Source organism: Equus asinus, chromosome 10 (assembly GCF_041296235.1).
Source record: "Equus asinus isolate D_3611 breed Donkey chromosome 10, EquAss-T2T_v2, whole genome shotgun sequence".
NCBI classification, from domain to species: Eukaryota; Metazoa; Chordata; class Mammalia; order Perissodactyla; family Equidae; genus Equus; species Equus asinus.
Genome location: NC_091799.1, coordinates 37855365 through 37880890, shown reverse-complemented (window position 1 = coordinate 37880890; position 25526 = coordinate 37855365). Strand labels below are relative to the sequence as shown.

Below are 25526 nucleotides of genomic sequence, written 5' to 3'. Positions count from 1 at the left end.
AAGGGTGGGAGTCGTAGAGAATATTTTTTGAGCACTTACTACCTGGTACTATATTAAACACTTTATATAATTATCAGTGTCTTTCCACAACTCTGAGGAAGGCTCATTTCCTCTGTTTGTATAGATGAGAAAATTGAGACTGGCATCTTTGGGCAGATCACATGACCTAGAGGTGGAGGAAGGTTTCAAATCTAAGTCTGCCTCGCTCTTGCCATGACATCACACTGCCTCTCGTATAAATATGTACATGCTTTTGCGCAACATAGAGAAAGCTAAAGTATAGTTTATTGTAGAGAATATGCAAACATCTCAAATTTTTATGTATCATAGTGTAAACTAAGACAAGTGATGGTTTTAAAGATAATCTATTTAATCTAAGATTTGCAACGTATTTTTAATTCTTATACCCCTTAAAAACGTCTAAGAATTTAGAACCAAATTGAATGAAATGTATAGTATAGGTTGTATTTTGTGGTTCCTCCATCCCCTACTCAAAGTAAGAAAGCTAATTTAATTGCCTTTTCCCTTAGTTAATTTATAATGATGCACACATAGAGTTGCACATACCTATTCCCCTTTCCTACCATTGCTGTCTAGTTTGCACCTATTGAGTTATTATGTAAAGATTTTAAACTTTAAGAGAATTTCTGGGTCCTTAAGTGAAGAAAGAAAAGAAGGTGTGAAAATGTGACAGCTGTGCATGCCTGGGTTACCTGCGTGGTGACCCTCTGCCCTAACATATTTTCTTCCACATGACCACTTTTTCATTATATCGTATCAGACAAGAAGTTACCAGTGAGCAGCTGAGCTAATAATAGGCATCCTCTTAAAAGATTCCTGGATAGTGATCATCTTTTATCTTGCTTTTGGGAGTTGAATAGTCTGAAGCCTGTGTCCTGCCAGAGCGGATGCTGAGCACGGGCTAAATGGTAATCATCAATGCCTCCCTGTGGGCAGGTTAGCTCAAGATCAGGAAGGCTGCCTGAGAAGGAGGTAGGTGGGCTCAACAAATCTCAACTAAGTGATCTACAGAAAGCTCAGAGGACAGTAATAGGGAAAACCATAAATGACTCAATTTCTTGAGAACTTTAGTGTGAATCCTTTTAGACTAGGAGGTATAGAAGCAGAGGAAAAATTCGCTGACCTGCTGTGATCTGTAGCACATTTTTCTTCCTTAAGAGGTCATCTTGGCCTTTGTGTATCACGTGCAGCTCATCTTCCTGCCTTGGGAATGGGAGAAAGAGCTTATAAAATTATCCACTTACTTTTTTTCAGTTAGGTTGAATACAAAGGAGTTGCATAGATCTGTAGGAATATTGCCAAGAAGCCTAAATTTCTATGAGCATATCCAACCCTGGGACTGAGGAATGGAGAAAAGAAATCATTGCTGCCTCCTTCCACATCTACAAATAAATAGGCTTCTGCTCTAAAATAGATGGGCAGGGCAGGTTGGGGAGAGAAGAAAGAAGCGGCAGAGGAGGAATCATAAGAATTCTCAAACTGAAGCTTCTGAAAATTAATGAGGACAAACAAAAAAAGCTTTTATAGTTTAGTTTGGAAGTGTTGGGCCCTCTCTTGGAGTCAGCTGGTCTGATGATAACACAGGAGAGTGATTGGAGTTGTGTGGGTCCTCTTGCATCTGTCTCTTTCAGGGAAAGTCATGTTCAAACTGGAAAGTGTAGACTGGCATAGGAAACAGTGTTATTGGTCCTCATTGAGGGGGTGAGATTTAAGACAGTACCTAGTTGATGTAAATGGGTTATCCAATAGCCTTGATTCTAGACATTAAAATGGTTTTTTAACTTAAGGAAGCATCTCATAGTCAATATACATAGTTAATATGGTAGGATATTTTCCCCTGAAAACTTGTTATTAAATAACTGTTTCCTTAGTCTCTCAATCATGTCTTAGAATACGGGAAATGAGGTACTTCTCTTCGGGGAGGTTGTCTCTCAGATCACTATAGACATTTATCAATTGTTGGACTGAAGAATTATAGGGAAAGATCCTAAAAGACTGGAAGTTGTGGAGAAAGATACTAAAAGACTAGAAATGAGCAAATGTGGTTTATATTTCAAAAAGGGGTAAGAAGATGGATTCCATAGACTATACACAAGGTTGATATTAATTCTGGGCAATACTCTAGAACAGGGGCAGCGAAGTTTTCCTGCAAAGGCCCGGATAGTAAATATTTTTGGCTTTGTGGGCCATACAGTCTGTGTCACAGTTGCTCAGTTCTGCCATTGTAGTATGAAAACAGCCATAAACAATATGTAAACAAATGAAGAAGCCTGTGTTCCAGTACAACTTTATTGACAAAAGTAGGCAGCAGGCCAGATTTGGTCCGCGGGTGGTAGTTTGACTACCTCTGCTCCAGAATAAATTGCTAAATGGGTCTTTTTGTGAGGACGTTGGGAACTGGTGAGAACTGGGAACTAGTCCGGGTTCTTCGAGAATAGATCAGGCTTGGGAAGTTCTTCTCCACTGTTTTTCAACAGACTTACTATTACACAAGACCAGGAGTATAGTTTATGTTGATGTCTTTGAGGCATTTAGCAAAATATTTCAAAAGAAGCTTTGGAGAAGATGAAGAAATGTGGACCACTGCAGTTAGGTGGTTAACTGTTTGGTGCCTGCTGTCTTTAACTGATAAGAAGCAGTGGCAAATGACAATACAAGAGAACAAGCAGCAAATGAATGCTTCCAGAACAACCTAATAGTGTGAGTTGTTTAAAATATTGTATACATTAACTTTTGAGATAAAAAGACCTGCAAACATAATGTAGTAATCTATTCTGATAATAAATTACCCTAATTCGCATGACAGAATTTCATATATTAAAGCATACTATGTTTCTCAAAGGGCACCATAATTTCCTACTGCTCCATTACTGAAAAAAGTTAATAGGCCACAAGTAGTGACCTACTCAGTACAGTACTCTTTCCTTGGCCCTCAAATGTTCTGCATTTTTAATCAACGAATTTAATCATATAATGGCAAATTAAATTTTTGATGACTCAAACCTCATCTTCATACCAAGGTTCCTCATCAGTAACTAACAAGCATACAGTTGGAACATTCATAAATTAACGACTGTCTCTCCCAAGCTCAGTGTTTAAAACTTAATAGATAACACAATGTAAAGTAAGTCCTTTGTGTCGAGCAGTGTTCCAGCATCTTCAACATTTTGGACTCACCAGTAGTTTTTTAGGTCAGCACTAAACCACAAATCCCTCAGGACCATAAGTTTTAGTCACAAAGCTCAAATGCTTTCCCTTCCTAAGACTCAGATGTATTTGAGGTTATAGTACTTATTCACATTTCCCAGAAAATGCCAATGCTATTCTAGAATGTACTGTAAAACAGAAGGGAAAAAAATCACTCTGTGACTAGTGGGTCAAAGAGGACACGGGGCAGCAGAAGCAGCTATAATTGAATCAAAGTGTGTCAGCTGGAACTCAGTACTACAAAGACAGAAAGCCAGCTCAGTCTGGCCTAAAAAAGAGAAAGAGTGAGAAAGGGGGAGGGAGGGAGAAGGGAGAGATTGTTAGCAATTTATTAGCTTCTATAACTGAAAAGTCCAGAAATCTGGCTAGTTCCTAATCATGCAAACGTTGTCACTAAGTGCACGTCCCTGGTTTCTCTCTGTTCTGACCTCCGTGAGGTTAGCCTCACCCTCAGTTTCACGCTGTGACCTCCAGCAGCTACAGGTTCTTCCCGTTGTGTTGACAAAATAGCCAAGGCAGTTCCATACCCTCATCCCTCACTGTCCAGGAAAAAGAGAGAGAGACTCTGTGAGGAACGTCTCTGGAAGAGAAAAGAAAGTTCTATTTCCCCAGAAGCCCGAAGGGAACATCTTTTATTTTCATGGGCTGTGATTAGTTTATGTGCCGATCCCTGAACCAATCATGTGGCCAGGTGGTAGAACATGCTGATTGGGTTATGTCCGTCAGGGCCCCGGAGCTAGCTGTAGTGTCAGTCCCACTCAGACTCTATGAGAATGGAGAAGGACTGGTTTCTCAAAGGAGATTTGGGGTCCTCCTCCTAGGAAGGGGTTTGAAATGTTGGGCAACAAACTGCTGTCTATAACAAGAACCATGAGAAGTGACAGCAGAGAAGAAGGCACCAAGGAGGAGGTGGTAAGTTCCAGTAGAACAGCAGAGCAATCTGATGCCTTTACCCATTTGTGTAACTTTTAAAGCATCACTGGAATGATAATCCTGCATCACTGATACCCACAGAGATGCTCCCGAGACATCTAGGAAAGCTTAAATTATGTTTGATTTACCAGAACAGGGAAGAAGTTAATGGAGGTTGCAAAGATTTGTGTGCGTTTTAATAAATGGTATTGTTTTTAAAGAACCAAAACTAAGCCAGCTAAAAAGCTCTCTACCATTGTAGGTTTTGTTGTTGGGATCATGTTGGTTTATAACATTGTGTAATTTCAGGTGTACATTATTTTATATCAGTTTCCATATAGACTGCATCGTGCTCACCACCAATAGATTTTTGGTTTTTTCTTAAAGATTGGCACCTGAGCTAACAACTTGCCAATCTTCTTTTTTTTTTTTTCCTGCTTTTTCTCCCCAAATCCCCCCAGTATATAGTTGTATATATTTTTTAGGTGGGGGTCCTTCTGGTTGTGCTACGTGGGACACTGCCTCAATACGGCCTGATGAGCGGTGCCAAGTCTACGCCCAGGATCCGAACCAGCAAAACCCTGGGTTGCTGAAGCGAAATGTGTGAACTTAACCACTCAGCCACGGGGCTTGCCCCTAGATTTTTTTTTTTAATGTTTCCTATTTCCTTCTGCTTAATCTTAATCTGTACCTCACCCCAAAGCCATGGGTTTGACTGTGAGATGCTTTTATAAGCTATACTTTAACTAGGTTTGGTTTATGTCTTAATAAAGATTGTGTTTATTGGTAAAAATATTGTTTTTGCTTTTGTCCAGAATGCATACACAGCCACAGCTATCAACAGCACCAACTTCTGCACCTCAGCGAAGGATGCCTTTGTCATTCTCGTGGAGAATGCTTTGCGAGTGGCTGCCATCAACACAGTCGGGGATTTCATGTTATTCCTAGGCAAGGTAAGACCGAGTATATTATCTGAGGCGTACAGTAAATTTTTGCATATATACATATATATTTGCTCTTTAATTTCAAAAATATGTAGCCTACCAAAAAACTAAGAGTAAGATAAAATGAAGCAAGTACCTGCAAAGCCCTTAATATTCATCAGGCACTATTCTAAGTATTTTACATATATTGTGCTCATTTAATCCTCACGACAGATTTGTAAAGGAAGTTCTATTATTAGCCTCATTTTACAGATGGGGAAACTGAGGTACAGAGCAGTTAAGTAATACGCCCATGTTTCTCCTTACATGTTTTCAACTGTAAAGAATTAAGAAACAGTCTGTGTAGTGGTTAGGGATACTGCATCTGGAGCCTGAATGCCTGGATGTAAACCCAGCTGTGTCACTTACTAGCTGTGTGACCTGAGGCAGGATCCATAACCACTCTGTGCCTCAGCTTGCTCATCTGTAAAGTTGAGATAATAGTAGTGCCCGACCCCTAGGGCTGTGAGGATTAGACCGGTTAATATATGTAGGGTATCTAAGACATTGTTGGATACATTCTAAGTTCTTGATGAACATTAGCTGTCGGTCTTGTTACTGTATATAAACCCCTTTAAAATAGAGCTGTTAGGGAATAAGACTTAACTGTCCTTAAAAGTGTCTGAGAAGAGGTCATCTATTCTATACTATTAAAATCTGTGAAATGATAAATAACATTATAATTGGATTTCATTGTATCTGTATTTCAAACCATAAAATATTCAGAAAATTTGAAAAATTGAGTTAAGAAAAGACCCCGTCACTATAACCTAATAACTATCATTTTTATATATTCCCTCCCTGTGTTTTTTATATTTCTGTGCTATGACAATCATAGCATACATTCCTGTTTCTTCTGCCCTTTTCACTTCACATTATATCACACGCATTTTTCATATTGCTTTGATAATCTTCATAATTACTCATTATGATGATGGTCAATGTTCCATCAAATACTATTCTTGAATATCCTCTTACTACTGAACGCTTAGGTTACCCCAGCCACTGTGCTTTTAAAATTTTTGAAAAGGAAAAAATTGATTAGAGAGGCATCGATAGCACAGTGTGGTTTTAAGTTCTTAGGCAATTGTCATGTAAGAAGAATTATAAAACTCTGAGGATAGTTATTTTGAAAATTTGTAGTGAAATGTATGTTATGACTGTTGGCTTTGTTTTTGGCATATTTTTACAATAAGAGGAAATTTTTTCTGGTGAAGATTGCATGAGTTAATCCCTGTTGAGGCCTGAGTACAGCATCTGACAATATTATTAACTATTATTTATATGCTATGCAGCTAATTCAGGAAGGCTTCAAATTTTTTGTTTATTTTATAATTTATCCCTACTGCTAAGAAAGATATGAAGCAACTTAAAATAAAAACATATATACACAGAGCAATTAAAAGGGCAGTAAGAAGCCACGTGGAGGAATAAGGGAGAAAATTATGCTAACTGGCAACATTTGATCATTTGGGTGATTTTAGTGAACTCTGCCTGAGACACTTGCTGGGCACCAGGTACTGAGGAAGTGCTTTGTGTGGAATTTGTATTTGGTCCTCCCCCGTAGGGTGAGCTGCTATCATTGTCTTCATTTTATAGCGGAGGAAGCCAAAGTTTAAAGAGCTGAGTAGGTTGCCCAAATTTAGAGAGCAAGAATGTGACAGAGCTGGAGTTCAAACTCAGTCTGTCTGACTTCTAAGTTTTCAATTACTAAGTACTATAATTTCTTCAACGGACATTAAATTTGCCCTTGGATCTAAAAAAGTCTGTTGATTCAATAATTCTGATGATGGTAAGCCACTGTCAGAAATAATTTTAAATACAGAAAAATACAACATTATTTATAATAGTGACTAATTGTAAACAATCTACTGCCTAGCTATAGAGAAATGGTTGGAAATAATAGTCAACAGACTGTTATTCACCTATTAAATGATGTTTTTTAAGAGTTTGTAATAAGATAATGCATATAATATAAGTGAAAAGGTTGAGTAAAACTCCTAGACTGTCCCAGTACTGTTTAAAAATGTGCCTAAAAAAAGAATGAAAATTAATACCTCGAAGTGTTAGTAATGATTATCTTTAGATATTGAAAATATGAGTGATGCCAAATGCCTACTTTTCCTTTACCATAATAAGATAAAGTTCTCTATATTAAATATGCTTTCCTTTTATGATGGAAAAATATATAGATGATAAAATACAAGGTTTTGAAATTGACTTTGAGTTTTTCAGCAGCCTAGTGACCTGTCCATCAAAATTTTTTCTTTAGGTTTAACCTAACCTTTTATCCATTCAACAAATATTTATAGAGTGCCTACAAGTCATGTGCTAGGGGCACTTCTGGGTGCTGGTTATCTACTAGTCAATAAAGAGAATTTAAAATCCAGTAGAAAAGGCAGTTTTGTGTCCCTCTTTTCACTTAGTATTATTTTATGATCATTTCCTATTTTATTAAAAATGTTTTAAACATAGTTGTACACTTGCTGTATCATTTACTTAACCAAGCCCCAAGGTTGTTTTTACACTTAAACTGTTCTCAAGTTTTTACTAATTTAGGTATGCTACAGGCAAATCTTTGTATATAAATCCTCGTCCATTTCTGCACCTATTTCCCGAGGCCAGAATCCTAGAAGTGGAATTAGTGAATCAGAGTACATAACAGGGTTCTTGATAGACATTGCCAAATTGCCTTCCAGAAAGATGTAACTTTGAATGATATAATTATGTATTTTTTTAAAAATGACTTTTAATACCGTGAAAGATAAACATTTTTTTAATCAAGAAATCCAAAAAGGAGAAAAATAAGAGGAAAAAAGTCTTCTGGATTTCCAACATACTAAGATAAATGATTTAGTTTTATTTTTTTAAAAATATAGTTCTGATCACAGAATACACAATTAAATCTTTTCTTGAAAAGAGTTTCTTTCATTACTAAGTGGCTGCTAGTGTGCAGAAATAGTTTCTGATCAGATAGTTCAACTAGATAGATCGTAATAAACATTATAAAAGACAGTGTTGGGAATGAACTATCGATACACACAACAATTTGGATGAACTTGGGGGGCATTATGCTATGTGAACAATGCCAATCCCAGAAGATTAAATACTGTATGATTCCATTTATATAACGTTCTTGAAATGACATTATGGAAATGAAGAACAGATTTGTGGTCTCTCAGTTACAGATGGGGTTTGCGGGATGTAGGAGTAGCTATAAAAGGTTAAAGTGAAGGATCCTTGTGATGATGGAAATGTTCTGTATCTTGACTGTATCCATATCATTGTCCTGGTTGTGATATTGTACTATCGTTTTACACGGTGTTACCATTGGAAGGAACAGGGTAAAAGGTACATGGAATCATTCTGTGTTATGTCTTACAACTGCATGGAAATTCGCAGTTGTCTCAAAATTTAAAACTTTGTTTAAAAAACTCTGAGTAAAAAAACACAAAAGATACTGTGAGGGATTTCATTTCTATGGAGCCCCAGTGGTTTTATGGAATGGTAAGTTAGATTGGGAAAGGACCTTAGCTCCTCTAGTTTAGTGGCTTGTGACCTGTGGTCACTGGCCTGTAGGTTCCTCAAAGGTAAGAATAGAGATTTTCAAGCTATTTCAACATTTTTAAGTCTAGCAGATATTGCATATTTGCCCCAATAAAACGATAGAAAAAAAATACAAAGTCTCAAGTTTCTTTGCTTCTGTGTGAGATTATTTGACCTCTATTTGATTACTTTTTCTGACACTAATTATATATTCTATTTGACAGTTTATTTGGCTTTGATTAATAAAAGAAAAAAATGCTATTTTATTAGTAAACAAAATCTTTGAAAACATGGATTCCATGGGAAAAGAGCATCATAAATGCAAGATTTATGGTGGAAAAGAAAGAAAGAAACTAAGATTGCCAGGCACGGTGTTAAATGCTTTCTGAATGCTTATTTTAACAATCATGGGATGTATGCACTATTATGTGTCTTGTAAAGATGGAAAAACATGCTCAAAAAGGTTAAATAAACTTGCTGAGAGTCACAAAACTAAAAAGTATTAACTCTGTGATTTGCATCTACAGCTCTCACTCCAAAACTAGCATCCTTTCCTTCCTGCCTCTCACATCCTACCCTGTGTAGGAATCTCTTCTACTGCATCACCAATAATTTGTCCTCTAGAACGAGAGTGTCCATCATGCATCCTATTAGAAAAAAATAATAGAGCACACTTCCCCAATATATTTGCATTTATTTCTTAATGATATAAATACAGCTTTTACTAATATATGCATTATAAAGCATAGTATAAAATGAAATGTAAATATATGAGAAATATAAATAGAGGTCCCAGATGATCCTGTTGAATAAATACCCCCTGGAGTATGTATGCCCTCCCATGGACATCACTGATAGGGACCAGCACTTCTTGTAGGCTGTGCACTTTATCAGAATCTTTAGGATGAATGTTGCTGGGCTTCATCTAAGATCCAACCAGTCAGACTCTGGGGGTAGGGCCCAGGAATCTGCATTGTTCACAAACTCCCCAAGTGATACTAGCCCCTCTGTAGGTTGAGAACTGATAATGTGTCGTCTGCTTGAATAAATGCATGACACCCTTTCATTATTTTGGAGTGATTATTACATTTCTTTGACTTTTTTGGCTAAACATCTCTAATTCTTGAAGTTGTTTCTCATGTGGTGATATCCATCCTCCTACTTCAACACCTTTTGTCTCCACATCTAGTTTGAGCCACACCTTATACGTATAATTGACTTTAACATTTCAAATATGGTTTAACTTTTAGTGGCATAGTGAGAGCATAAAGAACCTCAGTCCTTCCATTGGGCAGGTATAAAAAAAACTTGAAGACGAGGTTAAGAAATAACTCACTCTAAAATTAAAACCAAAAGAGTGAGAGAAAATGGATGTAATTAGCTACCTGTGGAAATAATCCCAGAAAATAAGTCACTCTAAGAGAAGATTCGTAAGTATTTGCCACTAAATGGTGGAGGGTGTTGCAAATCTTGGGCAGACCCAGATTTGCTTCCTAAGATCATCTGAGAGACGGATCGATTTATAGCTCAACCAATATATCATCTACCCATCACTCCTGGTGAAGATAATGGTGAAAGAGAGATGCTTTAGTGTTGATAAATAGTAGGGAAAAGACCAAAGAAGAATTCTCAGCCCAGCTGTCCTCAGCGCTGGACCAGGACAGGCTGCCGTGGTTCTAGAGGACTCTTTCTTTTCCTTTGTTATTTACAACTTGATGCTAGGCCAAGTAATGGGCTGAGCACGAGTGTGTCTAGGATTCAGTATGACCTGTTACTACTTTGTGTCAGTACCCAAGTATTTGCTGAGTTGCTACCTGGAAAGGACCCTGGAGTTGGCATCCTAAGACCATTGTTTGAGTGGTATCTGCTCGTCTACTCTGTGACCTTGGGCAGGTTGGCTAGCATCTCTGGGCGCATTTCCCAATCTATGAAATGAGGATAACGTTTGTCATAAACTATTCATAGGGTTATTGAAAAGCTGAAATAAAATGTATTAACAGGGCTACAAATAATGTAAATTGCTACATGGGAGGTGATGAAGCATCAGAATAGGTGGTTCTTAGCAATAAGGAACTTGCCTATTTCTTTTATTGTTAGAGCGTGGATGTTTTCGGCAGCCTCTTTCCTTACAGGTAGTCCAAATCTAAACTTCCTGGCAAGTCATGTTAAATTTACCACATATTCTATGTGAGATAAAATATGAAACAAAGAAAAAGCTCTTAGAGGTGTTTGTTGCAACATTATTTATATCTGAAAAAAATATAAATCTCCAACTGTAGGAGCATGGTTAAGCAAATTTTAAATCACCCATAAGATCAAATTATGTAGCTGAGTAAGTGTTTATGAAATATTTATAATGATACTATTAATATTAATGAAGAGCTTTTAATGATTTGTTTATGTAATACTATTTCACATATGTAAAAATGCTTAGAAAAAAATACATAGCAGTACCCCTGAAACGTCAATAATTTCCTCCTGAGTGCTAAGAGTCTGTGGAATTTTCTTCCTGAAATATGCATGCATTTATCTTAAAAATCGTATTGTGTATATGGGTATATATGGATTATACTTTTTAATTTGAGATGAAATGGGCTCATGCAGCCAGCATTTTAAGTCTGCAGAAGATGAAGTGGTGGTTTTCTGCAATAGGATATTAAATGTGGTCTTTGCTCTCTCTGCTTCAGGTGCTGATAGTCTGCAGCACAGGTTTGGCTGGGATTATGCTGCTCAACTACCAGCAAGATTACACAGTATGGGTGCTGCCTCTGATCATCGTCTGCCTCTTTGCTTTCCTAGTCGCTCATTGCTTCCTGTCCATTTACGAAATGGTAGTGGATGTATTATTCTTGTGTTTTGCCATTGATACAAAATACAATGATGGGAGCCCTGGAAGAGAATTCTATATGGATAAAGTACTGATGGTAAGTACTTCAAATGCCCTCTACTGCTATAGGGATAAAATTACTAATAAAAATATTAGACAAAGTATTATTCTCTACATTTAATTCTCATTATATGCAAGTGAGTAATTCAGAATTAAGCCTGTAGCACTCATGGATGAAGTTAGTTGGGAAAATCCCTTACAGGACGTTTGATCCTGTCCAAAATGTCCATAAGACATTTGGTCCATGCCAAAAGGTCCTTGATTTTGCAGGACAATTTGGTCCTGTCTGAAATGTCCATCAGACGTTTGGTCCATGCCAAAAGGTCCTTGAAATCTGGTCATATTTGCTTCTGTCCAAAACATCCATGGAGACATTGAGTCCATGCCAAAAGGTCCTTGATGTTTGGTCCTGTCCAAAACTATTTGGCATGGACCAAATGTCAAGGACCTTTTGGGTTGGACCAAATGTCTTACGGACCAAATGTCTTATGGATGTCTTGGACAGGACCAAATATCAAGGACCTTTTGGCATCGACCAAATGTCTGATAACTGGGGAAATCAGGAAAGAAGACCTTCTTGTCATGGGGAAGACCATTTCAAATCCACCTAGCTAGAGCAGTACCCGTTAATAGTCCTGAGTTCACACTTTTCCATACTGCTGCCTCTGTCTCTGTAGTCAGATGGTTTTGAATTGGATTTTTAAAGGTGACTTTTAGCCCTTGAATTGGAACATTGGACCACTGATGTTCTAAATGTCCTTTCCTAAAATGGGGCTCGAAGACAAAAAGTCTTATTTCCCAGGTCATAGTGCCTCCCTGTATTTCTCCATCCACCACCTTTCTAAATATTATTGCTATCAACTCCATTACAACTCGTTATCCTGAGTATGCCAGGCCAAATTGAAGGTGTTTTGTGATGAATACATGTTAACAGACCCATGACTGGTAGAGTGTATTGTTTTCCATCAGTCAAGATCTGAGCCTTTGCATAGATCTCATATTCCGATTCTTTATAGGTATGTAGCCTCTGCAGCTTCCCTATATTAGAATCTCAATTAAAATTTTTTAAAAATTTAGAAACCATATTAAAATGGTTTAAATACTATTATCAGTGTCAAATGCTACCAAATTAAAGATGCTTTTTAATAATAGTACTTTGTTATTAAGCTGGGAAGTACTCCTATGTTGAGAATAAGTAATATTGAAGACTAAACATTACACATTGAAATACCAAGTCGTCTTTCAGGAGCATGGTTTACCCAGTTAAATCTAGAATAAATGTGTTAATAAGTGAGCTAGATTTTTTTAATTGCAAAATTACAAATGATTTAACTGACTTACCTGGTACTGATTATCTCTTTTACTCGGAGAACCATCAACTAAATTTTGGACATTAAAATGTCTAAATTATAATTCTAACTGGTTATTTTCATAGCGGAATTTGACCTATGTGCATTGTGTCTCTCTTGTGATTAAGGCACTTAGAAGAAGAATTTGTTGTGTGTGTTTTTTTAACCCACTGATAGAAAGCAGGGTAAAAAAATATTTTACACAGAAAAACAGTTTTCTTTGCAAGAATGATGAGGATATTGGATGAAGAAATGCCCCATAAACTTTGACAGGATGGACATGTTTCCTTCAGGGCACAATCCCATCTTAACTACTTATGACCACAGGTTCTGGTTGTTACGTGCTGTCTTCCTGCTTTATGGAGGAATTTCAAGACCAAATAGACTTTTTTTTAAACTAGCTTATTTATGATTTGGTAAATGGTTTTAGTAATATCACTGCTTTTACCTTCTAGGATTCCAGGGTTATTTTAAGGAGGAGGCTTATGGAGTAAAATGTACTTCTTGTTCCACATAACATTGATATGGAAGAAGTAGAACAAGAAAACAATGTTCTCCGTGTGGGAAATTAGTCTTTTTGAAAAAACGTTAGGTATTTTCTCTTCCAGATGGAACTAACGTTGTCTCTTTGAGCCTAAGTGAGATTGTCACAATGAGTGGATGGAAAAAAGATTTTATATCAACAGATTGCAGTCCATCCCCACAAATTTAGCAGCTCTTGTGAGTGATACTAAATATTATTTATTGCTATGGTTTCAGGCCATCCATTTACCAATATTGAGTCAAAAATGTAAATATTCTTTAGAATTCATTTACCAACCGAAATCTTAAAGGACCTAAGAGTATACGCAATTTGATCCATATTTTGCAGGAGTTTGTGGAGAACAGTAGAAAAGCAATGAAAGAAGCTGGTAAGGGAGGCGTTGCTGATGCCAGAGAGCTAAAACCGATGGTAGGTGGACATGCGCAGGGGGCCGCCCTCCCTGAATTTCACTTTCACTTCCTCTCCCTCTCTGTCTTCACTGACTGCACTTCCTCAGGAGAAGCTTTTGTTATCTGTATCACGCAGGACCTGCTGCTCTTTCTGTTTGTGTATTTACCCATCACTTGGATGGCAGAATTCTTGTCACAACTGAGACCACCTTCTGTAAAAGTAAGCTGAAAGGAACTGCATCTTCAGTGTTCGTGGCAGGGTTGGGGATATTTTTGTCCCTAAGGTGAAATTGCTGTTTCTATTTTTTTCTTTTGTCTTGTGAGGAAGATTGGCCCCGAGCTAACGCCTGTTGCCAATCTTTCTCTATTTTATGTGGGATGCTGCCACAGCGTGGTTTGATGAGCGGTGCTAGGTCCGCTCCCAGGATGCGAACCTGTGAACTCCAGGGTGCTGGAGCAGAATGCGCAACCTTAACAACTACGCCCCTGGCTCGGGCCCCTATCTTTTTTTTTTTTAACTGTCAGTGTTTAGTTTTCCTTGGACTGAGCATTTGGTTGCATGCTTGAACTGATGGTTAGATTTTTATCATTTTGGCAGGTGATAATAGCGATTCCTTTCAACTTGCTAAAATTCACATTCCCTCTTTTTTAAATATGGATTTGTTTATGTTGCTTTTGTTTTTTTTATGGTTTTGTTTATGTTGTTTTGTTATGTTTTTTCTGTTACCTGGTTGTACTTTCTTTGTTTCCTGAGCTATTTTTCAGTAGCAAACAAGGCTATTTCCATCAACACCCACATTCTCACTCAATAAGACAATCTGCTCTTCTCCAACCTCAGCTTAATTGTGAGAGGGATAAATTATCTCTGGTCCGTGATATATATGTGTATTTATATATAAAACCACTCTACTTTGATTTGAAAAAGGCAACTTGGTCAGTGTAAGAAAATCCTGAGTTGCTTTCCCATAGATATTCTCACTGCTATTTCATGACAACAAATGTCTCTAGCATATATTGGTCTCATTACTGCTTATTTTGCAATTTTATTGTTCCTAAATAGCTTGTTTATTTCAAAGTATTATATAATTGCATCCATCCTTAAACAGTTAATTTTAAATAGTGTGCCTTCTGAGTGGATATCATGTCCAAAGGTGTGAGGTGAGGGCTCTCTTTTCCTTCTTCTTTATACTTTAATAAATCGTTTGATTTATAGGTTTCCAACTTAAATATATTGTGTAAAACAAGCCCATGTAAGTATGTAAGAGTAAAGGAAACGGGTTCGTTTAAGGAGGGGCGGCTATACGTATATGCAAAATAACTGCATATTCAACCTAAATTAAAGCCTCAGCAGAATAGTTAGATATGAACTCTTTCCACTGTAACCCCTTCCGGTGTCTGCTTTGGTGTTGCTCTAATAGCATTGATGATTATAAAGTCAAAACTTCATTGTTTAGATTCCCGCGGCACAGATTGCTCTGATCCTAAGTACAAGGATGTAGAATGGCCGTGAAGCTCTTGGCTTTGAGGCTGCCTCAGCCAAAGCTGGATTAAGTGGGTAGGGGCACAGTCAGCGGTCCGGCCAGTTAGCTTCCTGCCTCCTTCCTCTTTCTTTCTGTATCCGTCTTCCTCCGCATAGGCTGAGCCGGACGGCAGTGAAGATTCTGCCAGCCCTAAGGCGGCATGGAAAAATGAGGACGGCTTCCTTCTTGTCACTGCTTGATGGTCCTAATTGTTCAGGAAGTAAAGTTCCAAGCCTAAAACTTAAAAAACACATATAAAATCTTAGAATGTAAACCATCCATTTCCCCCCTTTTCTGACTTTCCCATGGTTGAAGCTTCCGTTAAATCATTCTTCAGTAATAAGCATTTAAAAAAGGGAGAAATATTTGGAAGTTTAGGACTAACTCCTCTGACCATGAATCAGCATGTATTTCTATATTACTCTTTAGTAAAAGACACATGAATTATGGAGGGCCAGAATGCAGGTATACCTTCTCTCACCCAAACCCCTGATTCATAGCTAATAATGCTGGGAGAATTGCCTGGTTAGGGGGCATTCTACCAGAAGCCAAAAATTTGCAAAGATTATTTTTTTCCCTAATATTACTTTCAGTTTTAAATGAACGTCCCTTAACTCGACCAGTGCATTAAAATCTTCAGGTTTTGCTTTCATTTTATGTTGTTCATCAGTTTTGCTTGCAGTTAGTGGCAAAACCCTCTGCTATGTCTCAAAATACATTTTTTACGTGCGTTGTTATTCAGGTGCTTTGAACATTGTAGCTTTTGGTCCCTAAGAGTCATGTTTTAAGCGTTAAAAAACTCCCCAGGAGAACAGAGTGCAATGTTGCCGGCAGGGAAGTCAAATTTTTAAGCACATCAGGACTTTTAATTCTTATCTCTCTTTCACAGTATACCTGAGAGTTGATCCCTACTACCCCCGCCATCTTGTGTGTGTCCCTAAAGAATTAGATGAGAAATTCCCCCCTAATGTTTGAGAATTGGTAGAGTTTAGGGTTGCTTATTTGTATTTGCTGGGTTTAATTCCGGTTATTCCCTTAGATGAAAGTTCTGTAACAGAGCATCATGCCTGTTTTGCCATCTCTGTACAAACACTACTGTTTGAGTTCACTGTCCATCTTCTTCCTTGATGGGATATTTTCATCTAGGGGTTATTTTTAGCCTATAAAAGGATGTTCTGAAAAATGAGGTTTTAAATTTTCCTTTTGACAGGGGCTCACTGAACTAAATATGAGTACTTCCAGTTTTCCTCGTGGGTTTTTTTCTTGAGAGAGCCTCACTAGTTAAGGAAACTTGGAGGATTTGTGAGGTCTTTCTATAAATGTTTGAAAATGGTTTTAGAAAAATTTACCAAATGTGATGTAGAGGTTTAAGAAAGAGACATGCTAGCCGTCTGCTTGTGCAGGACAGAATGTACAGAGGAAAGGGAGAAAAAACCTGTCCACCACAGCAACAGAGACCAGATGTATTCTCTGCGTTTCTCAAAGGTGATCCAGAGGAATTGCGACTTTCAATATTCATAGGAATTTCGGCCCCTGGAATAGAGGTTCAGGAGAGAAGGATTCTCAGTTCATTTTGCTTTGTTGCTGTTTGCGCCCATCCGTGTATTTGTAACATCGTTTATGACCTCCTTTTGATGGTATTTGTCTAAGATGATACTCTGTATGACTTTGTTTTCTAGGCTTCGGGAGCGAGTTCTGCTTGAACCTAGCCGACCGTTATGGAACCCATTGACATTCCAAAACAATATATACACATAACTATGTATTTGTGTGTGTGGGTGTGTGTATATATGTATATGTATATACACACACACACATAATCAGCCAAAATCAGAGAAAAGGAACAGGGATTTAATACCTTTTTTATGCTTATTTTTGTCAAACATGTACTCCTTTCATACGGGTGGCTTTTACAAGGCAACTGCCGTCATTTAATGTTTTCAATTGTAATTGTCTTAATGGAAATGTTAAGATTCATATCTGATTAACATTTTTAATAACTTAGAGGAGATTTTAACTTTAGTTATTTAAATTAGGTAAAATTATTGTACCGAATCTTCTGTCTGAAGTTGATTCCGGGGTAATATCCCTGACGTGTGCATAAAATCAAGATCTTATTTGACTGATGCATAAGTCCTAGTGGGACAAGACTAGGCATATGCGTTCAGACAAATAAGGAATTCCTCCAATCAGTTTTCCCCAATCAAAGAAGCCATGTCATTTTACTTTTCGAAACATACAAGTGGACCCGATAAGGGAATTTTCATAATATCTCATGCATTTGTCAGCCAACATTAAAAAGTAACCAACTCCTCAGGTATTTGTAGTTGACCCTAATGCTTCTATAAGAGAGTAGGTCAAAAAGAAAAGGGTAGATAATCTTTCTTATGCAAACTTTTTTCTTCTATTTTGTCTTTCTTTCATTTTTGACTTTAGTAGCATCCTCCACACATTTGTGTGCCTGATTTGAAAGGAAGCTGGGGCACCCGGCGAGTTCAGCCTTTAAATTTCTGTGTATTGATTTGCAGATTAAGTAATGCTGGGAGGAATAAAGAAGGGAGAGAAACATAGAACACAAAGCATTAAAAATTCCAGTGCTTGGGCTTCTGCTTCAGAGGAACTTCCGTGGCTTATGGCTAAATGGCCATTTTATTCAAATGCTTGCTGTAAAATCTGAAAACATACTGGCAGGTGCTCCTCTCCTTGGCAATTCATTAAGTATTCAGAATTCTACAATGTGTTTAACTGAAGAATTGGTTAATGTTTTGATCTTCAAGTGTTGAGCATTGTTTTTGTTTGGGGATGAGTTTTGGGTTTTTTGGGTTTTTTATTCCTGAAGCTTACCAGATATGAATGGCTAATATTCCATTGTTCTGCTTATTGTAATGGTGAATGCTTTAAGAAAAAAAAAAGTGTAATTTGCTAAGAATAATTCATGATCTGTTTATGCGATAACTCCTTTTTGTTACAATTTTTTTAAAAAAAGCTATTTTTGTTAATGTAAAGTAAATATTTCAGAGCAAGTTTTTTAAACTTATTGCACTAAATACAGGCTCTGTACAAAAAAAAAAAAAAAGCCTCAGCATTTTATCATTCCATGGAAGGAGAATCTTTTGAAAGAAAGCATTGCCTCCTACCAGAATTAGAAAGTAAACTAGACCGGTATTATGGAAATGTATACAATTAATGTCACTAGGGCTTAATTAGCAGCTGTTTGCTAATATGCTTCCTTTCAAAGGGTTGGACCTTTAAATTGCTGCAAAAGGTAAATTGTATTTTTTTTTAAGTATCCGTGTTCTTTACTCTAGCTAGGCTAAAATTTGCTAAATGCCTTGGTTTCTTTTCAAAGCTCATGTAATATTTCTGATTTTTCAGAATATTTGCAATAAGAGTCTGGATTTTTTAAAAAAAAAAAAAAGAAAGAAAGAAACCACACAATTAAGAGCTCATGTCTTGGCAAGATCTGGGACTCCAACATTGTGAAAATAGCTATTTTGAAACAATACTTCTCCAGAAGTTAGCATCTGATGTCGCCAAACAGTATCATTGTACTCTTTTCTATCATTTGAAATGGAATAAATATAATTATGTCACTAACAATTATCCAAATAGGTGAGAGAGCAAATGATGTAATTAAATTCAGAATACCTTCTGTTTCATAGCCACCCAGATTTTGGACATTAAGAAACATTGGGAACTAAATTTAGGGTTGGCAAAAGTCTGCAAGATGGGTATCAAAACAGAAGACATTCCAGGAGCTAGCTATTAAGTGACCTGATGGAAGTCTTGAATTTGGAAATTAGGTTCTACCCACTTGGACATCCCAGCATCACGGACTCTTGCTGCTCCCTGTCCCATGTGCTCACAATCTCAGCTATTGGGAAGCCATCAGGAATGCTTTCTAATTCTCATTTGCAACTAGAACTGTAATCAGAAAGAAATTTTGTATTTTTGTATAACTTGATTGTGTGCCATTTTATATAACAGGTCCTGTTTTACAAATAAATTTTGTTTTACTAACATTGTGTTTAGAAATTATGATCTATGTGTAACCATGTCATTTGAGTTCCAAATTAATTCCCAGGCTGTTTTCCCTAAGAGAATGGGTGTGCCACAAAGGTGGATATAGGCAAATGTGCATATATATGACGCAGGCATGCACAGAGAGATTCGATATATAGAACATCACTCGCATATGAGCTTCATTCCTTGGTTCATTTTATAAAGCCTCACAGAGACTTTTTAGCAAGGTTTAAGTGTTTTGAGGTTATGTTGGATGTCCTGCTGCCTCTTTCATTCATTGCCAATCATTCTTCCGTTAGCTATGGGCTGCCTTCTTGCTCTGTGCTCACAGCCTCTAACTTCTTCCCAAGTGAGAATAATAGATGAAGAAGAGAAATTATCTGTGAACTGTGGTTACCTGGATACCTTGGTAAACCATTGACTCTGTGTTGTGGTTTTTGTCTTTTTCTGTGGTTAGATCTTCACAAGCGTGTTCAGGACTCACGTCTCCAGAGTTCGAGTTAGGGTCCTCTATTGTAAAGGGTGATCACGGTGACTAGTGGATCATTGTGGTTTCTGCCATCAGATAATTAAGGCTCTGGTGCATGATTTAGACTTTTTAGGCTCCTGCCTCAAAAGTGAGCTCTGCTGTGATATAATATGGAAAGGAAAAGGTGGTATTTCAGCATAAATCCAAGAGACCCATATTGTATGGGAGGCTCACCAGTGAGTTAGGTAAACTTTAGGAATTCGGCTAAGGCATTGAGATTGTCTTACCCTTGCATGGATGAGCAGAGCTCAAAGCAGGTTGTTCCTTTAAACCATTTAATGCAACATTTAGTGTTTAGGATTAAAGCTTTATCCTATCCTATAGCATAATCAAGTCCTAAGTTACTGCAATTTAGGTGGCTTAACTGTGTGTTGGTCCCCCAATTTTTTCCATAACGGTTGAGGAGGAGGCACTCACTGAGTCTATTTGAAAATTATGCTGGAAAGAAGTTTTTCCTTTGTAGAGATGCTCCCTTACTCATTTTTTCTTTTTACACTAAAGAGAATAAGCTGCCAATTCCCAATACCGCTGACCTTGGTGTCTGCCAAGGGCACTTTGGCTTGCCGGGCAGTTTCAGGATTTCATCCCACTAAGGGGAGTGAAGAGATGACTGCTTCCTTTATCCTGGTCCTGAGCTGCTTTAAACCAGAGTAATGCTTCTCCCACCCTCTTCCTCTAAACAGCTGCGGGAACTGCAGGCACCAAATCTTTGTGACGCCGTATCAGTGCCCCTGAGGCTTTAACCATTCCCACCAGGCACCACTACTGGCTAATAAAGGCCATTTCAGGAGGTCCCCCGCCTGCACGGCAGAATTCTGGGGTCAATTCCAAAACCAGAGCTACCAGTTATGGTGACCTGAACATTTTAATTTATTTTGGGACAGCAAGCCTCTCTTTGGATTTTTGGAGTTATCAATAGCCTTAACATAGCCTCTGAGAAGTTTCCTTTAGAAAGGCCTTTAAGCTTTCACCTTGCAATAAGTTCTCTACGGCTTTTTTACCGCTACTTAAAAAAACATCCTCAGAGTCAAGGCTTATCGGCACACCTGCCACAGCAAATTTCTGTATTCTTTTCATGTATCCCATCTGATAGATAGGAGGGCACTGCAGTGGCTTGCCTAGAGTTGTTAAGATGTGGTCTGTGAATATATATTGGAAAACTGTGGGTTCATAAGTAAATGCATAAAGCAGAGATTTGTGTGTTATATATTCACAGCGTGGAATGCCTTTTGCTTTAAATGCATATTCATGTATCTCTGTGGAGTAAGGATGCATGTTGGCCCTTTTGAAAAGTAGGCACTGTTCATATACAGTGGCTGCTTTTGGAATTAGCTCATCTTTGTTTAATGGCACATAGCCTAGATTTTAAAAAAGTAGGACCCTTGAATGTGCCAAGAGAAAATCTAAAGCTAGCAAACTTTTACAAAACAAAAATACTAAGCATGTTGTATACACTTAATTTAAAATAGCACACTTTCCCCATTCACATTTCAGAAATTTGAGCCAAGTTCTTATTCTCCAAGTTTTAATTTAAGAGGAAAATTTTAATCCAATATTTAAACCTTTGAAGAGAACTTTCCTATAGAAAACTTCAATGCAAAGTTTTTAAACTTGAGAATTTCTGTGGAAAACCTTTCTTTTCTATAGAAATACTATAGTACCCTTTCTTCCTCTGCATCTCCTTGATTTTTATGCGTTTGAAAAAAGGCAAATGATGTTTTAGTTTCAATATTGCATGAACAGTTATCATTTTTGTAAATTACATGGACAGGATCTAAGTTTGATATTTTCTAAAGGAATTCATTAGTAAGTTTGTGGGAAAGAGATGAAATTATTAGGACCCCAAAGAGCAGGCTGTTTTATTCAGTTTTGATACTTAGTTTTACAGCTTAAATGATTTCCTGAGAAGTAAACACTCCAGACCAGGGAGTTTAGAATAATAAAGCTTTCACACTCCTCATGGTCTAGTCAGGATCTAGCTGGACATGAAAACATTGTCATTTCCAAATGTTTAAGAAATTTTTCACTTTTATTTGCTAAGACCTGAATTTAATATTGGATATTCTAAAGCAAGTTCTTAATCTTTTAAGGGGACCATGGGCCCCCTTTGAGAAGCTTATGAAAGCAATGGACAGTCTTTCTCTCAAATGCACATAGCACATCTATGAATACTTAAAATGCTAATAGACTTTCAGGGCCCTCAGACTGCCAGCCTCCCCCGCCCCGCGCCATCCCCTCAGGGCCTAATGAACACACGTCAAAGGGTGCTCTCAAGTTGGTTTGATGATGTGTTTGAAACGAGGTGATAGGCCTCCATTCGACATACTTTTAGGATGATACTTACCAACTTGTGGCCTGGAATCGTTTTTATAACTTGAAGACTTTAATTTAGTGCCAGCTTTGGAAATAGAAACCACACTAATCTGAGTGCCTAACAACATGGCCAACGCTGTATCTCCAAGACAGTAAGATTTCTTTCCGGGTAGGTGTGAGGATACGTGTGTCCTGGGGGGATTTTTGGCAAGGTACCGAATTATTTGTAACGGACGAGAAAATCCAAGAAGAAATGAATGGGGAATCCTTGTGATGATCCATCTACCAAAACACTTGATTGGTTTTTTTTGGTAGCTCAGATATGACATGTGGCACAATGTTATCAGTAGATCACCATCTAAAAATTTGTCAGTGAACATGACCGAGAATAGTTGATGATGATAAATTAGCAAACTCAGTGCAGTCCACAGTTGACAAAAAAGTAGTGGGAAGCTGGAGGAGTAGATGATGGGGGAGAAAATTCAAAGTTGTTTTTTCTCCCTGTGTAAGTCAGGGAAGTATTTCCTGTTTTTTCAGTCACCCGCTAGAGCAGGCTTGGATCACTGCCAATGGGACTGTGCCTCCACTCCCCACAACCACCCCATCTTCCTTCTTTAGGGAGCACATGGATTTCTTCACATCTGTACCTTACTGCTAGGTAGGGGTGCTGCATCCATATCGGGGGCCCTTGAAAAAACAGGCAGAAACTCTTCAAGGAGTTTGGACTTCTTTTAAGGTTTGGTTCCGGTGGGTCACGATTCATAGTCAGACATCAAAGCGTTACCTACATTTTCAAGCTGAAGAAAGCATGGAAATCTCACAACTGGCTGGTGAAGAAAGGAGAAGAGTCAGCTCCCTACCCCACCCACACCCCCAGAAGAGCTTTAATGAGCCTTCCACAGTAGAAAATGGAGAGACCACGGGTAGAAATTCCAAAATCAGGTGAAAAAGGGCCTAAGGCCAATGTGAGTATCTACATTTGAAATGTCCTTTCCTCATAGAAGTGTCTGACTTAAAAGGAATGTTTTGACCTTCGCACATGAATCTGATCCACCAGTCCCATCAGCTAGGAATGTAGTTTTAGCTAGTTATTTTTTGGGGAATCCATGTTAAACCGTTCCGTGTGAAAGTAAGCATTGAAAGCCAGACTTGAAGGTTAACTGGGCACAAAACTGGGGTGAAGCTGTAGCCAGCATCCCACGGACCATTCGACCTGCCACTAGAAAATATGAGCACTCTCTTCCTTCACCACGTTGATCATCAGGCCAGGATTTTTTTCATAAATTGTATTAGATAGCTCACAGGAATGAGACGTAATAGGACAGCTTTGAAGGCTGATAATTTGAGATAGAGGCAATTGAGTAAATTTTCCCCATCCTCTGGGTTCCAGTAATCTGTGCTCAGAACTTCTTTTTGGCCCTCTTGGTTTTGCTAGTTTTCATTTTCAGAGACATCACATGGGGAAAGTTACCTTTCTTCTAGGTTGCTTTAGTCCTACCAGATTATGTTGTATCGGTGAGGTTTTCTGACTTCTTCCCTCCCATAAAAGGGTACTAGGAGCTCCATAATGAAAAGAAGTTTCAATTTCACTGTCTCAGAATCTTCTTGACCACCAAATGCACTTTGGATAGATCTCGTACCCAGTGAAGTAAGTTCAGTGAGGTGGTAGCTGATTTGACTATAGGAGGAAAAAACTTTACAGCTAACAAAAAGGTGGAGAGAAGAGCCTGAAGGGCACTAACAAAATGACAGTGTACTGGAAAAACAACCAAAGACAAAAGCATAACTTCTGAAGACCAAAGGTCCAACACTAAGGACTTGCTGGCATGGCCTTTCTGAACTCCTAGAGTTGAGAATAGGCTTCTGGAATAAGGCAGCCCAGTTTTAAAGGTCAGTCATTGCAATAGGGACCTGCTATTGATCTCTCAGGCTCTGAGCCTTCACATCCAGTGTCTGGCCCAGCCCAGCGTACGGGGTGATATGAACAGAAACGCCATCAGTGTGTCTTGATTTCTCACTGCTGTCTAAATCCAGCATGAGAAGTATGTTGTCGTGCCGCATATTTCTCAATCTGATGCCTTTTTTGTCCTCTTCTTTCTTTCCTTCTTTCTTGCCATTTGCATCCTATTTCATAGTGTCGAAATGGATGTTTGTATCACATCCTGTCTTTGTCCATTACAAACTGTGGGATCACAGTGAAGCCTTCCATGAATTCCCGAGTTTGGAATTCGTAATTCAGATCTTTTACCTTAGCATTATTTTGAGTTTTTCCTTATTACAGTGTCACTACGCTGTATTCAGGTGGGGACACAAACATGTAGGTGCTTGAACATGCCCCACAGACATGGTTGCAGCCCTAGGATCTGTGACTGTCATTGACACAGTGCAGACTTTACAGACAGAGCGTTATGCTCTCGGAGGACTTTAAAAATATGTATATTAAGCAATTAACTTTCTGGAGTTATCAAATCTTGCTGGGAAATCAACTTCTACGAGCTCTGAATTGGATGGAATTCCATCTGGCTTCAGAGTACCATGAGCCTCTATGACATGGAGCTTTGAAATGTTTTTCTTGTGCAGAAATATGAACTAGAAAAAAAGTGCTGATCTAATGCTAAGTTCTCTCTGTGTACTGACTCAGTTGCCAGAATTATAATGAAAACTGTATTTTAGTCTAACAAATGTATAGAATTTTTTATGTGATAAATAAAATTTTATAGGAAAGAATGTCATTGTCTACTGTGTCGTAACACTTTCTCATTCCCAGGATGGTGATTAATAATGTAGAGGAGGAAAATAATTTTCCCCCTACTCTTCTGAATTCTTAACTGAGACTCCTGAAATAGAAGATAGATTAATGAGAAAAAGACACACAGAAATTTATTAACATGTATACCTCATGTATACGTGGGAGATAACCAGAGAAAAATGAGTAACTCTCCAAGGTGGCTTAGAATTCAAGCTTAAAAACGATCTTAATAGGGAAATGGGAGGGAGGAGGTGGGCCTCTTAGGGGAGAGGAAATGATTCTTAGGAAAGATGAATGGGCCCCTAGAAGAATAGATGGGAGGTATGGTGGCTTGTGAGAAAGCTGGTCTGGGTGTGGTGTTGACTTCTCATCTCCTCTGCTGTGATAAGAATCAATCTTCCCTGATTGATGAATCTCCCAGGAAGGGGATTGATGATAATTGAGTTCCTTTTGGAGAATGTTTCTTTAGGCAGATGAGGAGAGTTCAGAGAAAGCCTCTTCCTGCATTTGCTGTTTTTCAAGTGCGCACAGCTGAAAATAATCAATTTCCAAAG

At 38.0% G+C, this 25526-nt stretch overlaps 1 protein-coding gene across 3 annotated transcripts in view; it reads left to right on the top strand.

The window, feature by feature from the left end:
• Positions 1-25526, top strand: part of SLC44A1 (solute carrier family 44 member 1) — a 178691-nt gene that overhangs the window by 118377 nt on the left and 34788 nt on the right. The window contains exons 13-16 of one of the 3 annotated variants that reach the window (XM_044779109.2): positions 4956-5093; positions 11357-11593; positions 13777-13857; positions 17038-19378. In XM_044779109.2, the coding sequence (XP_044635044.1) occupies positions 4956-5093; positions 11357-11593; positions 13777-13857; positions 17038-17061 (480 nt within the window). In that variant the 3' untranslated portion in view covers positions 17062-19378. Of the gene's footprint in view, positions 1-4955; positions 5094-11356; positions 11594-13776; positions 14068-17037; positions 19379-25526 lie in introns of those variants that run through there. The other 2 variants (XM_070519087.1, XM_044779110.2) reach the window with 2 other exon arrangements.